The sequence below is a fragment of the Echiichthys vipera genome (assembly GCF_963691815.1).
Source record: "Echiichthys vipera genome assembly, chromosome: 2".
In the NCBI taxonomy this organism is placed as follows: domain Eukaryota; kingdom Metazoa; phylum Chordata; class Actinopteri; order Perciformes; family Trachinidae; genus Echiichthys; species Echiichthys vipera.
The window spans coordinates 18,532,352-18,549,771 of NC_139827.1; the positions used below are offsets into that span (position 1 = coordinate 18,532,352).

Consider the following 17,420-nt stretch of genomic DNA (forward strand, 5'->3'; position numbering starts at 1 on the left):
AAAATGAATTAACTTTAAAAATAATTAAAATGTGCACTTCGAGGGGCCCCCTTTGGACTTTTGCACAGGGCTCCAACAGACTCTAGACTCGCTTCTGTCTATTTTGATGGTAAGGGGCTACTTTTGTCCTTTTAGAACTATTTTAAATGCAGAACTCTAAGAAATGCTTTTTTACGGTTGTACACTGAGGTAATGCTGTTTTTTCAGTACTACTTCCATCACTGGTCTCTGTTGAATTGTAACGCGCGCACACACACACACACACACACACACACACACACACACACACACACACACACACACACACACACACACACACACACACACACACACACACACACACATGCACACAGGACTGGACCACCCCGCCCCGGTCCCGCCCACAGCGGCCAGACCCCATGGAGAACAGACAGACCGGATCATGTGACAGCAACACTTTCTGAAGGGCTAAACCGGAGAGGGAGAGAGAGAGAGAGAGAGAGAGAGAGAGAGAGAGAGAGAGAGAGAGAGAGAGAGAGTTTCGTAACTTCGGGAAGTTTTGTGGAGCCATCGATCAGTGGAGCAGTCTTGTTTTCTCTGATGTCAGTGACACAGCGCAGCGCCGACCGTCGCCTGCGTCACCTTTTCACCGGAGTTGCCTAATTGAGTTTCCCACTGAGAGGAGCCTTTGAAACTGTCTTCCCTTCTGCTGGAATAGACCGTATACTCCACCTGAGAAGTAAGTTTCGCACCGTGATCTTCCTCTAATGTGACCCGGTCCGGCACGCTGCTCATATATCCTTTCGGATGTGCTGCGGTGAAGCTGTAATTGCTGCGTGGTCTTTTAAAAGGTAGATGTGTTGAAGCTGACTTTATGATAGGAAATAAAAGAAGTCCATGAATTCAAAGTTGTTTTGTTGTGAGATCAAGCTGCTCTTGCCTTGCCGATTCAATCGTATTAGACCTAGTTAATTACTCAAAGTTGTTTTCTTGATTTTTTTATTTATTTTTTGATAAATGGAGAAAATGTGCGTCATTTTAAAAAAATGTGTTGGCCTGGCGACTAATGGTCTGAACAGTGGCTGATCACTGATGCAACCCAGGCAGCAGAGGCTTTGCTATTTATAGCCTTGAGAGCCTTTTATAGAACAAAGTGTGGTTTAATTATTGAAAATAAAAAATAGTGGTCAAATGCAGGCTTGTGAGGGAGAAGGAGACTAACAGTGATGTATGTCTGTGCAGTTGGTTCCTCTCCTTTTTTTTTTTTTATTAATGACACATATATACATCCTGTTATTATACAGTGTAATATGTGGTTTTGGGCTGGTTAAAAATATCTATATTGAGAGATTTAATACAGATCAGTGTGATCAGTCAGGGCTCAGGTTTTTTTTTCAATTAAGACATTCATTATTCATTTTCAGAAATTAAAGAAAAGGGACGACTGCTTATTACAAGTTTTACTGAGAGCCCAATGACACGTGTCTTATTTTGTCCCACAATCTAAATTTACTCTAGTCAATGTAAAATAAAATAAAAACACAAAAGCAACAAAATGTCACTTTTGAGAAGCTAGAATCAGGGAGTATTTGCCTTTTTTTGTTGCTTGATTAAACAAATGAAGTGATTCATTGATTATCAAACCCCTCACAGGACTAAGTTATCAAGTCATTGCTTCAGCTGTAGATCTTATCAACACAGGCCGTCTGTAAAGGTTTAATCTGATGCTTTAAGTGTTGTGTGAGAGTGAGAGATGACCCCCAGAGTTGCTGCGTGGGGTCACAGCTGAGTGCAGTTACACACACACACACACACAGAGGAGCATTATGTGACAGGTGTGTGTGTGTGTGTGTGTGTGTGTGTTCTCAGTCACACCTGAGCGTCTTTGTCTTACCTCTGGTTTCACTACATCCTTCATAATACACACATCTCTCTCTGTTCCTCCGTCTCTGTCTCTCCCTGTTTCCTGTGCTTTGTTTCAAGGCTGAGGCTTGCGTCACACATTCCACTTGGCATATGAAGCTCTTATCCTGTTTAGAGCCCGGAGAGAGAGAGAGAGAGAAGGGAGGAGAGAGGAGAGAGGGATGTGGATGTGGGGGGTGGACGGGTGGAATGAGGGCGATCACTCCCTCTTTGCCTCTTTGTCTTACTTTACACTCTTCAATGTCTGTGGAAAAGTTTAAAAAGAAGATGAGTTCACTTCTCTTTTTATTCATTTCTTATTTATTTGGTCCTCATTAGAAAAACACCCCACCCACCCCCTACACCTTTTTTTTTTTCCTGAATCAACACGCTGATGTTATCTGGTGGAACAAAATGCGCACACACACTCACTGCTCAAAGGGCATGTCCGAGGGAACATTAGGGCTAAACATTAAGCTCCTGGATGCTGAACAGTTGGTGATTCTCCATTTGAAGTTAAGAGAATAAGGACACCGTTGTGAACAGACAACCATAAACATAAAAAGCTGTGACTCGTTACACAACTTTCACGTGCATGCCAGCGCACGCACGCACGCACACAGTCATGTAAAAGACACACTTGTGCAGTGTGTCTGTTAAACCACTGGATTGAGCCACTGTGACTGTGTGAGCTCTTTCTTACCCCCCTGCCCCCTCCCTGTGTTTGAGGTTCATTGAAATTTTGTCATATTTTGGTTGAAACCCACTTCTTTTTCTTCTCCGTTTCTGTCTCTGCCTTGTTCTTTCCACTTCCATTTTGACATAGTTTGGTCAGAGCGGCTGTTTTCTTTGCCCTTTCTCTCCTTCTATTCCCCCCTCTCTCCTCTCATTCTTTGGGTAGGGAGGTGCAGTGTTGGGAAGGAGGGGGGGTGTCAGACAGGAAACCGCAGGCCCCCCGCAGCATCACCCCCCATTTGGCTTCTCTCTCCTCCTCCTCCTCCTTCTCTTCTTTACACCCCCCGACCCATCATGCAGTGTGGAAATAATAACAGTCAGACTAAACTCTGAGAGCTTCCGCTTCTCCCTCTCCTTCTCTCTTTCTCTCTGGCAGCCTCTCTCCTTCTCTCTCTGTCCTCAGTTGTCTGGAAAGCCTCAAAAGTTTGCTCTCTTTGACATGTACGGCTTGAGGTGTGTGCATATGTGCGCGTGTGTGTGTGTGTGTGTGTGTGTGTGTGTGTGTGTGTGTGTGTGTGTGTGTGTGTGTGTGTGTGTGTGTGTGTGTGTGTGTGCGCCTTTGTCAGCACTGGAGTGTGTGATGATGGATCCTGTTTCCTCTCCCCTGCTGACGGCCCCCTCTGGCTTCCCCCCGAGGTCTGCAGGCCTGCAGCCCCACAGTTTGCTGGAGAGGAGCTGGGAGAGGGGCTACGTGTTAATGTGTATATATGTGTGTGTGTGTGTGTGTGTGTGTGTGTGTGTGTGTGTGTGTGTGTGTGTGTGTGTGTGTGTGTGTGTGTGTGTGTGTGTGTGTGTGTGTGTGTGTGTGTGTGTGTGTGTGTGTGTGTGTGTGTGTGTGTGTGTGTGTGCAGGGGTAAAAGGATGAGAGGACTGGGCAGCTCAAATGAGGGGATAGGAAGCCAAAATAAGAGGAGTGGGGGGCTTCAGCAGGGGCTGTTAAAGCGAGAGGAGTCAAAGTCAGGGCATATGAGGCGTTATCAGGGGAGGAGGAAGTGAGGTAAGGGGTTGAAATTAGGGGGCAGGGAGGTACAGTAGGGGGTGAGGGCTTGAAAGAAGGAGTACATTTGAGGGAGTCGAGGGCAACAGAAGGAGTAACTACATCATGAAGTGAGCTCAGAAAAAGGAAAAATTAAACACTGGAATATTAGCTCGTCACCTTGATGAGTCACATAACTTGGATCTTAAGTCAAGAACAATATGTGCGTTCTCTGAGGAGGGGGGTTGACAGGTAACAAGGTGAGAGTCAAGCTACGGTATGTACATGAAGTGGCACACTGCAGGCGATGAAGTGTGTCAATGCCTTAAGTCTTGCCTGAGTCAGGTGATCAAAGTGACAGTCATGGGGTATGATGGCAACCTGGGGTGAGACTGACAAGGTAAAAGAGGCGGGGAAGGAGCGCAAGAGTCAGGAGCAGGGAGCTGAAGGGTGTGTGTGTGTGCGTGTGTGTCTTGTGGCGTGTTCTTGGACAGAGCTGTTGTCTGGAGGTTTCTGGTCTCTCTGGTGATCTCATCATCTCCAGCCTGTTGCCATTAGTGTGTATGTGTGCGTGTGTTCATCCCTGTTTGTGTCTGTGTCTGGTTGAGCATGTGTGCGTGTCTGTAATAATTTAGTCCTTCAGTGATTTACTGTGTGTATTCTGTTGAGCTAGCAGAAACTTGGTGTGTGTGTGTGTGTGTGTGTGTGTGTGTGTGTGTGTGTGTGTGTGTGTGTGTGTGTGTGTGTGTGTGTGTGTGTGTGTGTGTGTGTGTGTGTGTGTGTGTGTGTTAGTGTGTGTGTGTGTGTGTGTGTGTGTGTGTGTGTGTGTGTGTGTGTGTGTGTGTGTGTGTGTGTGTGTGTGTGTGTGTGTGTGTGTGTGTGTGTGTGGTTGAGTCAGTAGCCAGGGACTCTAAGCCACAATATTTTCCCCTTCAGTCATGTTGTTTTATATCATTCATAGAGAGGGAGAGAAAAAGAGTGCGGGATGGTGTGCGGTTCAGATAAATACAGTCGTAAAGATGTGAGTGATTGCTGAAGAAGAGGCGTAGAAGAAGATCTGGAGGGTGAGTGCAGAGAGGGGGGGGTGTAGTGTTTGCTGAGTGGGTTGGCGTTGAGTACACAGTAGCTCTACTGACCTAGAAGGACAATATTTGCAGACCACACTTGACATGCACAAACACACACACCCACATGTAGAGCACACAGGGCCAAAATTCTCCTCAACATGTCCAGGTAGGGCTACTTATTTACCAAAAAGGTTCTTTCACGTCACATAAGTGTGTCCTCACGGAGCTGTAGTGCTTGGCAATGCTCTGATGAAACAGAGGTGCAACAGCCATCTGATTTCTATCCGACAGATAAGAGGCTGTTGTCCTCTGTTAGAAACTCAATCCATCAGAGAATCGACGCAACTGCAACTAACACTTTTTTCATTTCGTAATAGAATCAAACAGAAAGCCTTTATTGTCATTGGACAGAATACAACGACATTGCTACTTCCGATCAGCGCAATAGACAAAGGAAAAACACCCAACAACGAGCAAACAACAAACACCCACGGCCGACAACATAAACAAATAAGTAAAATAAATAAATAAATACATTGTAAATACATTGTAAATACATTGTAATTTTGCACTTAAATAAGAGATTGTATCATAACGATGAATGACAGTTTCCTGAAGCCGAATGCAATGTTTTCAGATGCCACCCAGCATTTCGGTATCCAAAGATATTCAATTTACTGTTACGCAAGACAGAGAAAAAGCGGCAAATCGTCACTTCAACTTTAACAAGAGAATTCTTTTTGCTTGGGAAAATTTACTAAAACGATTAATCCAAGTTGTTGCAGCTGATTTAATTTCTGTCAAGCCACTTAATGGATCACAACAAGCTGGAGCTGCAGATTGTCTTTCCCCTCCTGCGGCCTCCTGGTTTGTGTACTGAAGCGCACGCTGAACCGCTAAATTAAATTTCTTTCCTGTGATTGTCTGAACTTTCTGTGTGTCATCGTATTTATTCCGCTATGATACACCCCGAGGGAAAGTTTGTCTTTTTTCACACGGAAGGTCTCCCCTCTCACCATCCTGCTGTCCTATGTTTCCTGATAACCTCTGATCACTTCCCTGTGCGGTAAACCCAAACCACCCGGCACACACCTCCAGATTAAATCAACATGAATTATCTACTGCTGCTGCTGCTACTATGTGACCCAGATCACCATCAGCCTATGACAAGCACATTTAGCCCAGTAAACTACAAAGTACCTGTGTCTTAGACTACATTGATCCATGTGAGAGAGAATACTGTATGACAGGTGAACTCTTGAGTTTGAGAAGAATGGTATGTTTCCGTGGTCTTTCAAGGAACTGAATGTACGCCAAGTGCTGCAGGCGTTTGTTAGAAATCTTGTCTGTTCGTTATGCCGTTCTTGAACACGTGAACATTTACGTGCACAATACTGTAGAGGTACAAATGAGTGTTCACAGGTACACACACGTTACCTTGAATCTCCCTCCGGCTGAGCCCAGCCCTGTAGCGACAAGGTAATTTGCATGTCTTGTGTTTCAGAGTTGAATGGATGCGTGGATGTATGTTTGTTTTTGATGTATTTTAGAAGCACTGCGCCTTATTGAGCTGGCTTGTGACTCATTCATAAACTTACACAGTCACATTTCTGTGAATCAGGCTACACAAGGGAGGAGATGTTTGTTCATTTTCACATTAGTTCTTTGTTTTTTTGTTAGTTTTTAGTTTTTAAAATGCCAAAGTCACACAACAACACAAACTAATCGACAGAAGCAGCAGAGGCATTTTTTTACACTTATAGCAATTAATCAATATGAATGTTTCATAGCAGCCTTACATGTTGAATGTTGGGCTGGAAGCTGTGATTAATTCTAGTACTTGCTGCATCATTGTTTAATTAGCAGAGGGGGAACATTTATGAACATAGACAAAGGGTGTGGGGACTTCCAAAATAGCCACTGATTCTTCAAATATGCAAAACGTCTTTTGGACATTTGACGTTTAAATATCTCTACGCTGTAACAACAGGTCACTGTACTCTTACTCTTTCCTCCTTTTTCCTGTTTCAGGATCTATTTGTTTGTGCTTCATACCCGCTCTTATTGTCACCTCTGTGTGTGATTCACAACCACAAAAGAACAACAGCTTGACCTCTAGTTGAACTACAATACAATACAAAACCCATATTACAAAACACAAACTCCACCTGATTGCAGTCCCTTTGTTTCTATGGAGCCAGCTGAAGGGTGAGGCTTCATTCGTCATGTTCACACCCTTCCTGACCCAACAAGCCAGCATCCTGCTCTCCTATTGGTCTACTCCCCGTGCGTGCGTGCGTGCGTGCGTGCATGTGTGTGCGTGTGCGCGTGTGTGTGGGTGTGCGTGTGTGTGTTCGTGTTTGTGCATGCCCATTTGTTAATAATTAAAGGCTAACTTGTCTCCCGACTGTGGACTTTAATCAGGTCACACAAACACAGACTCCCTCGGGGTACATTCTTTGACAGTTCATGTTGCCTAAATGTACACACAGTCATGCTGATAAACACACTCTTTTAGGCACAAATACAGAGCCATCGCAGCTGCACCTGGCCATTCAAAGCCAAGGTAACTGGAACCAGCTTTGAAAAACGTGTGTGTGTGTGTGTGTGTGTGTGTGTGTGTGTGTGTGTGTGTGTGTGTGTGTGTGTGTGTGTGTGTGTGTGTGTGTGTGTGTGTGTGTGTGTGTGTGTGTGTGTGTGTGTGTGTGTGTGTGTGTGTGTGTGTGTGTGTGTGACACGAGTGAACGGGAAGAACTTCTGGTTTAGTTGCTGAGAGTGGAGAGGAGGAGAAGATGTGCTAAATCTTACACAAAAAAGATGTATGGTTATTGTCTGATGTCATTTACTGGAAGGAAGAATGAGAGTGCTCAGACATATTTCAAACACCTTAACTACAGACCTTGTCTAACGTTTCCCTCTAGTTTGGTGATTTACTTTCATTACTCCTCTGTGTGTGTGTGTGTTTGTGTGTGTGTGTGTGTGTGTGTGTGTGTGTGTGTGTGAGTGAGTCTACTTACTTAAAACTTCTCACATGGTTTCATTTAAACAACAGTTTAAACCGTTTTTTTAGGCCCAAAGAGGTAAAATATGGCCAATATACAACCATATTTTTCTTTCTTTTGACCCCATTAATCATCTCATGACCCCTGAGATTGATCTTGTGACCTTTTGGACTGTTCTTTTGCTGAAGTAAAGGATCTGAGTACTTCTTCAACCACGGGTTAGGGATCATTAATGGCTTCCATGCGAAGCCACACTGGATATAAAAGTTAATGATGTGATAGATGGGTGTGTAGATGCTTTGTCATGTATTAGATGTGTGTACTGATGGCTTTGTGTGCATTTTATTTTGTAGGAGATTGGCCTGTGCAGCCATGCTGATGTATGACTACCCTCTGAAGACAGACATGGAGACGGTAAGCTGTGTGTGTGTGTGTGTGTGTTTGTGTGAATGTTGCTTTGAGTGCTTGTACATGTGTTCCCATCATGCCCGAACATGTTTTTGATGCCATACAGTAACTCTGACCTACACATACTCCTGCTACGTGTCTAGACAAACTGGTTCCCGCATTCCAGCTCTTCCTGGACAAACGGGCTGCTCTACAGTGGACATTTGCATACAATGGTTACAAACACAGGCTAATGAACAGACACACACACACACACACACACACACACACACACACACACACACACACACACACACATACACACACAGTGTAATCTGAGACATAACAGTTATCCGCTTCCAAGCTGGGTTTAAAGTTTTGGCTGGCTGTAGTTGTTTGTGTGGTAGAAACATGTTTTCCGTGTTATTCAATGCAGAACGGAAATTTCTAACTGCTCTTTTGTTCTTCCTTCACTGCTTCCTTCTTCTGCATCCTCTCTTTCTCTCTCTCTCACAGTCATTCTTCTCTTCGTTAATGAAAACCCCGGAGCAATACGGAGTGATCTTCTCCCATTCCACCCACCTCTACCACCCAACGCAGATGCACACCTTCACCCAGTCCCACACCCCCAGCAACCCCACACACACCCAGCTGGAGCCCGTGGACCTGTCAGTCAGCAAGCGTTCCTCCTCCACCTCTTCTTCCTCCTCGCCTCCCTGCTCCTCCGCCTCCTCCCCAGCCTCCTCACGCAGCTCCCCGCCTTCCCCCTACAGCTTGGCGAGCCGCGCCTCCCCCCGCTGCTCCCCCCCATGCTCCCAGCTGCGCTCCTCGCCCTCCCATACTCTCCCGCCGCCCACCCCCTCACTTCCTTACCCAACCATGGTGGGTCCTCTGATCAGCTCGGGATCCGGAGTCATCCAGGGGTCAGGGGTCATGGTGTCTCCCGTCATGGTGCCTCTGTCCGTCCTCTACCCCTCACCTCTCCACCTGCATCAGTCAATAATGGTGAGCCCACCTGTCGCCAGTGACGGCGACCATCATCGAAGCAGGGAGCACAAAACAGGTGAAACCTTTTAATTCAGTCGATTTTGAGCTTCATTGTTTTTGTTATTTCTCATATTTGCTTTATGGCTTTTTATGTCCTAAAATTGTTTTTTTTTATCATTATCAGCTTATTTTTATTACTAGTATTATGCTATATATTTTTCTTTTGAGGATTTTATTATTGTATTGTTTGTTCCATTTTTAACAATACATTCAAGGTGCTATATAAATAGTGGTTATGGTTATTTTTACTATTATTAATATTATTATTTATTTATTTATTCATTTATGTAAGACCAGTATCCTATAATTTCTGAACTGGAGAAAAGTAAGCCAGCATTTTCCCTTGTACACTCATATATAACTCATATGCTCATGTCTGTCCTGTATGTTGCTGAAGTTTAAAAAAAAAAAAAAATGATGGAACAAACTATAATCAACGGTTTACAAAACAAACAAGTGGAACAAAAAAATCATTTTAAAAGATTAAATAAATAGAGGATCATAACAATAACATCAGTGTACTATTATAAATAAAAACAATGTGAACCAGTTTTTGTGAGAGAAAAACTTCCTCCTTAAATTAACATCTCTTTTATTGGAAATGAGGAAGTGCTTACCATTTCCTCTGTTTTAAGAATAGCAATTTCAGCAAATTCTTGTTTCTTAGGGAAGACATGTTTTTTGTTCTGTTTTCTGTGGTCAGATGGAGGTCACAGAGATTCACAGAGGTCACTGTCTCTGACTCTCCCATGTTTGATACACAAACAGATTGACAACACGCATACATAACTGACAGATACTTTTTATTAACATTGTTAGTTTGCAATCCGGCTGTTAAGTCTGACGTAACACCCTTTCAAAATAAGATTTCTGGGTCCAAATGCTCCGTTGAAACAAAACAGACACAAAGGTCAAACATGTGAACCATTACATGACCTCTTTCGTCTGTTAAACACCTTTTTAAATGATGAGAAAGAGGTAAAATGACAATTACGTTGTTTTTTAAAAACTCAGATCTGTTCAAACAACGGGGAACATGGCACTGCGGCGTTGTAGAAATAAAAGGCTTGGACCCGGGAATCATATTTTGAAAGGGCGTTACGTCACGACTTAACAGCCGGATGTCCTTCTATAGTAGCATAAAAATGATAAATATATTAATACAAATAATAGCGATTAGAAAAAGATAAAAAAAATGACATTCTGACCTTGCAGATTTAATCTTAATTGAATGTTTAAATATTAACCATACGTGAATGTGAATAAATCCTGATCCTACTGAATTACTATCTACACAGTTCACTGTGGTGACGCCCATGACCTGCACAAGCCAATCAAAACAGAGCCTCGCTCTGAGATCACTCATGACCTCCATAGCAGCCACGAGATGAAATCATCAGTCATCAGGATACCACACGAATACGGGTGAGTAACACTCATCCAAAGTTTCATAAGTGTCACTTTGTGCTGCTGCAGCGCTTCTCCTTTAACTTTATATGGAAGTCGTGTTCAGAGGATGCAACCGGATTCTCATTTTCACAGTCTGTATCAATGTCTCTATCACAAATATATCAAAGTAACACAATGGTGACTGATGAAAGCATGTGGGGGGGGGGGGGGGGGGGGGGGTACATGTTCTTGCACGCGAGGGGTCAACCCGCTCCGCAGCACCGCTCTGCAGCATCGCAGCTTGATGAGATTGTCACTAGCTGTTATCAATTTCTCTCCAATGACAAATAACTTAGGTTGCCTGCTCCCGGATTTAAGAATGGACCGACATGACAGCTAGTTTGGAAAATTTCTCTCTACAAAAATAGTTCACAAAAATGTGTTTCTGAAAACATTTTATTCAAGAAATAAGCTACGTAATCCCTGAATCTGTTTTCCTTTTGGATCAAAAACGGTGTGTTTAAAACAATTTATTGAATTTTGAGAGGCGCTGGACACCCCTGATTTGCATAAAGTAACCTGGACCTCAACTTGAGGAGCTGGTAACCCGACGCATCGTCTCTCGAAACTCGCCACCGTGCTACTGGAATGCGTTGTATGGCGGCTCACAGAATATGGATGGGAAGCGGGCAAGTGACGGTCCTTGTGGAAACGTACCTTCACTGACATTTGTGATATTTCACACAGGCGACACTGTTTGGATCTCTGGGAATAAAAATGCAAAAACAACTGCAATTACCACTTGTTGCCATTTGTGCCACCAAAGAGAACGCAACGGAGATCTTCAAGATCATAGCTTTACATCAGGAAATATCTATGAACTCTATAAGATTTTTAACAGTACATTTATTTCTCGTAACCACATAAGCATACAACTCTATATAACAGTCTCTGCGGTTTCCTCTTGTTGCTGCAGCACTGGGAATGTGGGTGAGCAGAAGTCAACGAAGAGCAGCTAAAAGACACTTGGAGATGAGTTTCTAATTCACACAGATAAGAGGACCAGTATAACAACTGTCATAAGCGATCCATGAACACACTGTACTGTGTGTTGGGTGTGTCTGATTCCCTCGTTCCACTGTGGCATCTTTTATTTTCTCATTCCCAGTCTCGTTGATCAGCCACACCTCTTATTACAGCTCCTTCTCCTTATCGCCTTCTAGTCAGCCACACAAGGTCAAAAACAGCCATCTTGATCTTCATCTTCCCTTTTCTTCCCCTCCTCTCCCTCGTTCGGCACTTCCTGTATTTTTTAGCTCTCATTGTCCGGCATCTCCCCCGCTCCTTCTTCCCCTCCTCATCCCTTCCTGTTCCTCCTCTCCTTCCTGTTTCCTCCATCGTCATCTGTTTTGCTTCCCAGTGGTTCTTCTTCTACAAAATAACAGCTTTTCCTCAAAGATATAATTGCATGTTGGTTATACATGTAATAGTCAGGGAATGCTGTGTGTGTGTGTGTGTGTGTGTGTGTGTGTGTGTGTGTGTGTGTGTGTGTGTGTGTGTGTGTGTGTGTGTGTGTGTGTGTGTGTGTGTGTGTGTGTGTGTGTGTGTGTGTGTGTGTGTGTGTGTGTGTGTGTGTGTGTGTGTGTCAGAGCGGTTGCCATCATAGGCCGTCGTTGTCCTTGATGATGGTGAAATAATTGAACCCTGAAGGAAAAAAAGCGGGCTGTCATCACGTTCCCTTTTAAAACGCATGAACAATGTAAATGTATGCAAACGGCAAATAGGTCAAGTTTGCTCAGTGTGTATAATAATGATGGGTTAGCCTAAGTGTGTGTATGTGTGTGTGTGTGTGTGTGTGTGTGTGTGTGTGTGTGTGTGTGTGTGTGTGTGTGTGTGTGTCTCAGGGGATTTTCTGCGCATTCCTTTACAAAGAACTGATCTGTGTGAGAGATTCATATTTCAACACTTGACACCTGCTCTCAACTGCCACTTACACACACACACACACACACACACACACACACACACAAACACACACACACACACACACACAATTTAATAGTAGTGCAGAAAGACAACTCCTTCCTGTTTTCTTTTTTGACTGTAAATCACTTGAACTCTATTGCCTTCTCTTCTGTTCTACTGTACTTTATTCTGTTGTCATTTGATGGACTTTAATTATGTACTTATGCACAGAAAAGCATGCACATGTGCACACACACACAGTGCAGAGTATTAGAAACATAATCTTCTTTGGCTCGTTGGAGTTGATACCACACTGGAAAGAGTACCAATCTCCTATTTCATAGTTTTTCAAGTTCTTGAGCTCATTTTTCTTATGGAAGCCGATTGATGCAAATGTGATGAAAATATAAAAGGATCCTGGAAGTCATTATAATAAGAAACTTAAATATGATTAATTTGAGATACTATTTTGTGGATTTGTTTAATTGCGAGGCAAAGTTTCCGTCTGTTTTTTCTTAGATTAGATAGCGCATCAAATTCCAGTGATTGAATGGTTGAATGGGTAAATGAAAACACGAGAGAGTTGAAAGGACAAAGCAAAGGTGTGGTTGACTGGAAAAGGGCGGGAGGTGTTTTCCAACTTCCTGGTAGAAGCTGTTATTGAATCGTAGAGTCCCTGCAACCAAACAAACTTGCCTTAGATTAGATTTCAACATCATGAAGGACATAGCTGTTACATGACACCGGCGCCCCCTCCTGGCTCAAATCACACAAAGACGGGTGAAGCAAGCAACTCTAACAAAATCCTCTCCTTTCTGTGTCTCTCTTAGGTGTAACAACCCATCTGTAATAGTTCATTCAGGCGTAAAGCATCCTCTCCCTGCTGAATCTCCCGACACACTGAAAAAGCGGCGAATTCATCGCTGCGACTTCAATGGCTGCAACAAAGTGTACACCAAGAGCTCCCACCTCAAAGCACACCGCAGGACACACACAGGTTAGACACTTGATTCATACCAAAGCTATACTTTAAACATTTATGTTGTCTATTATAAGCCTTCCTGTTGATCACCTTCTTATTTTTCTCCCTATGTGCAGGTGAGAAACCCTACAAGTGCATGTGGGAAGGCTGCACGTGGAAGTTTGCGCGTTCAGATGAGCTGACGAGACACTTCCGCAAACACACAGGCGTTAAACCGTTCCAGTGCCCAGACTGTGAACGCAGCTTCTCCCGTTCTGACCACCTGGCTTTGCACAAGAAACGGCATCTCCTGGTGTGAAACCCTCTGAAACCGGGCAGCTTGAAATAAACTTGGTGCTGGTTTCAACGTTGGGCTGTACCACTTTGACTTGAGGGGGGATTTTAAAGAGTTGGCCTTACATGTTTGACTCTGACAAGGAGCGGGCAAATGTTCCTCAGGGTGCAAGTTTAGACTCTTTCACCTCATTAGCCCCAAAAATGAGCTGGCGTCAGCCTATTAATCATCTAACTGTCACACCACCTGTTTGCAGATTTATCATCAGCTCATTTTGACATTATAATAGAAAACATCGTTGTACCAGACCTCTGTTCAGCTGTGGAAGGTCCAGACACTTTTTTTAAGAGGCTGCAGCATCTCAGCTGGCCTGAGAGCAGCGCCCTCTTGTGGCCGCAGAACCAAACTGCATCGACACCCACCACATGCAGCATGCTCAAGCTTATTTTTTGCAACATCAACTCTCATTTCTCTGCATGCATTCAAGTAAAGATTGTGGGGACACACACACACACACACACACACACACACACACACACACACACACACACACACACACACACACACACACACACACACACACACACACACACACATATAATGTGCTAGCTAAGCCAATATAATGTGAAACTTTCCAGAATGTATCATATCTCACCTACTGTGCATCATGCCATACATACTTTCTTTCCTGTGACATAACGCTAATGCTAATTCCTCCTTCATGGACCGCCACATCAAAACACCACACACCTCATCTGCCTCTACAAGCTTACATCATGAAGTGACTTAAAAAAAAAACAGGTAGCTATTGCTCGCTTTCTCTTGTACATACATGCACACGTTTAACTGCACACAGCAAGAAAACATGCACTTAATAAAAGCATCCTCGGCCTGGTGTGCTTTTGGTATTTGGGTTGGAAAAAAACGGGGGGACTCTTGGTCTCGTTCATTGAGTGAAGTGTTTTTTATATTTTCATTCAGAAATGTGAAAATTGCTGCACGGGCATTATTGTGTTAATGAGGAAAAGACACCACTCGATTGGTTTAAGGGTAGAAGCAATGAAATGTCTTATATCAACTTTATGTATCTATATGAACTATTGTTTGGTTTATGATGTGACACAATGGTAGCCTTTTTTATTGTATGACATGTTTATATGGGAAAAATACAAAGTGCAAAGCAGGGAAATTTGCTCTTTAAATTTTATTTTTCGGTAGCAGATGAGTTTTATTCCAGCCCACCACACATGATATGTTATTTTAAAGACATTTATTTCAACAGCTTTCTTAATAGAAGATCATAAGATACAGTATATTCGTCTTCTTCTTCTTCTACACCATCAATTGTTATAACACCATCCTCATTTTGGAGCACAACTTTCTACTTTTTTACAGCTTCAAAGTGGTTAGTTTATAGCTTCTTTGTACATATATATATATGTACAAAGAAGCTATAAACTAACTACTTTCCTATATATATATATATATATATATATATATATACATTCCCAGCCCTACGTTCTCTAATCACATCCGTTTTCTGTTGATACATCTGCTGGTCAGTTTGATCACAAACAACACAGGTGCTTTGGTTTGTCATTTTATAATCATTTATTGCCAGAATAAGGTGTGAGCCTTTCTTTTATTTAAAAACAAACACACACACACACACACACACACACAATGTAGCCGCTCATCTGATCTGCATTTTGTCCCTGAATATTCTTTGCGGTTTTGTACTTGTACATGTTTTTGTATTTCAGCAAATATAAGTTGTATTATATATATACTGTATATATATATATATTTTATAATTGATTATTAGACTGAAAGGGCAATTAAAGGTTTTTATTAAGCATGATTTTGATACTCTCATAATAATGGATATTATACATTTCTATAATGTTCTGTCTATAATAAACCCTATCTCTTTTTAATCTTAATGTTGGCAATTCAAAGGGAACATGTTAAACTGTGAACATATAACTGTACAGGTCTATCTGCAATTTTGCATTTATTTTAAGACAGAATATTCATACCACTTAATAAACTTATTGATAATATTTGCAGAATTGAATGCTGTGTCTTAATTTTTGTGTGTTGGTGCTAAAACTGTTAATGGAGGTGTTAAAAGATTAGCTGATTGATTTTCTTTTAATTAATCATTATTTATCAAGCAAAAATTAAATATGAATATTTCCTCTTTTTCCCAGTTTCATATCATTTTGAGTTAGATATCTAGGTTTTGCACTGAACTCATTTTTAACTTTAGTTTATTTATATATTTATATATTATCACCTTTATGATATTCTAAGAATAATTATTTCAACAGCAAAAACTATAGAACTGTAAATATTCAGCATTTTCTACTCGTGTATCATAACACAATTGTTGACTTATTTTATCCGTATCTCAGCAAAAAGCAACTTGAGAAATAGAATAGAAGAGAATAGATCTTTATTGTCCACCAGGGTGCAAATTTGTCTCCGGCTCATAGACTGTATTACATGACAAGAGAAATAACAGACTGCCAACTATTTTGCTTGCCACTGACACAGTTTTAGAAGGCTTATTCCTTGATCTACAGTTTAAATGACCGTACCATGCAGGAAGATGAAAAGTTAAAACGCTTTCAATGATAGCTTTGTACACAGTATGAGTAGAAGTCTAGAGTCTAGAGTCTGCTGATTGACACAGAGGCTGAGTTTCCTTATTAAAAGATATACCGTAAGCGCTGTGTGAGCATCTTTTGAACTTTTTTGCAGAAGCTCATCTGGGAGTCCAAAACTGTGCCAAGGTATTTAAAGTCATCCACAGAGTGACTTTAAGTTAATGACATGTTTGAAGAGACTATATTTTGAATATTTAATATTTAGGATATTTGTTTATTGATTGATATTTTGTATTTTCACTTCAAATGCGACACAACATTTCTCTCTGGATAAATTTTCAATAAATCTTATCCCATATATGTAAAAAGGTGGGCTCGTCCGGGATTTGAACCCGGGACCTCTCGCACCCTAAGCGAGAATCATACCCCTAGACCAACGAGCCGATGTACACTAACGGGGAAATACACATTAAAACAATTATCACACCGTACAGAAACGTCATTTATGTGTTGTATCTGGGTGGCTGTGTTATAATACATGCTTTATGGTTAGCTGTATTCTCTAACTCGACTCGAAATGCAGCGGCGCATAGACAAATAAACAGTATTTCCTAATATATGAGTATCCAAACGAAGCGAGATGGTTCACTCCTGCCAACTTCCGTCTTCGCTTAAAACCGCCTCTCGTGTTTTCACATCACATGTCAGAAAACCAGGATGAATTTAAAATGAATTAAATAGGGAACACAGTCAATTAAAAGACCATAGAGACCGTTTTAAGCCTGTGAAACCTAAGAAACACCACGTGGCAACAAAGTGTCTTAAATGAGCTTGTGTATGGCAAGTGGTTTTACCATTTCATAGAAACACACATCCGATCTGTATTTACATTTTAGATATCCATGACACCATTTCTCCTAATCAAAGTTTAAGATTTCAGATTCAATTCCAGACATCCACAAGGACCTTTTCCTGTCTACAACATTCATTTCAGATATCCACAACACGTAGTAAGAATTACATCACAGATATCGGATTTTTTCTTCTAGATATCTAAAATGTAATTGTGGAATTGAAAGCCCAATACTCATGAATGGCAAAAA

At 42.0% G+C, this 17,420-nt stretch overlaps 1 protein-coding gene across 1 annotated transcript; it reads left to right on the forward strand.

The window, feature by feature from the left end:
- The first annotated feature begins 492 nt into the window (after nt 1-492).
- Nucleotides 493-15,761, forward strand: klf3 (Kruppel like factor 3 (basic)). The gene is made up of 6 exons (XM_083931766.1): nt 493-718; nt 8,015-8,075; nt 8,565-9,111; nt 10,394-10,520; nt 13,280-13,446; nt 13,548-15,761. Exons 2-6 carry the CDS (start codon nt 8,034-8,036, stop codon nt 13,727-13,729), a joined length of 1,065 nt encoding a protein of 354 aa, XP_083787892.1. The 5' UTR covers nt 493-718; nt 8,015-8,033; the 3' UTR covers nt 13,730-15,761.
- Nucleotides 15,762-17,420: the final 1,659 nt, after the last annotated feature.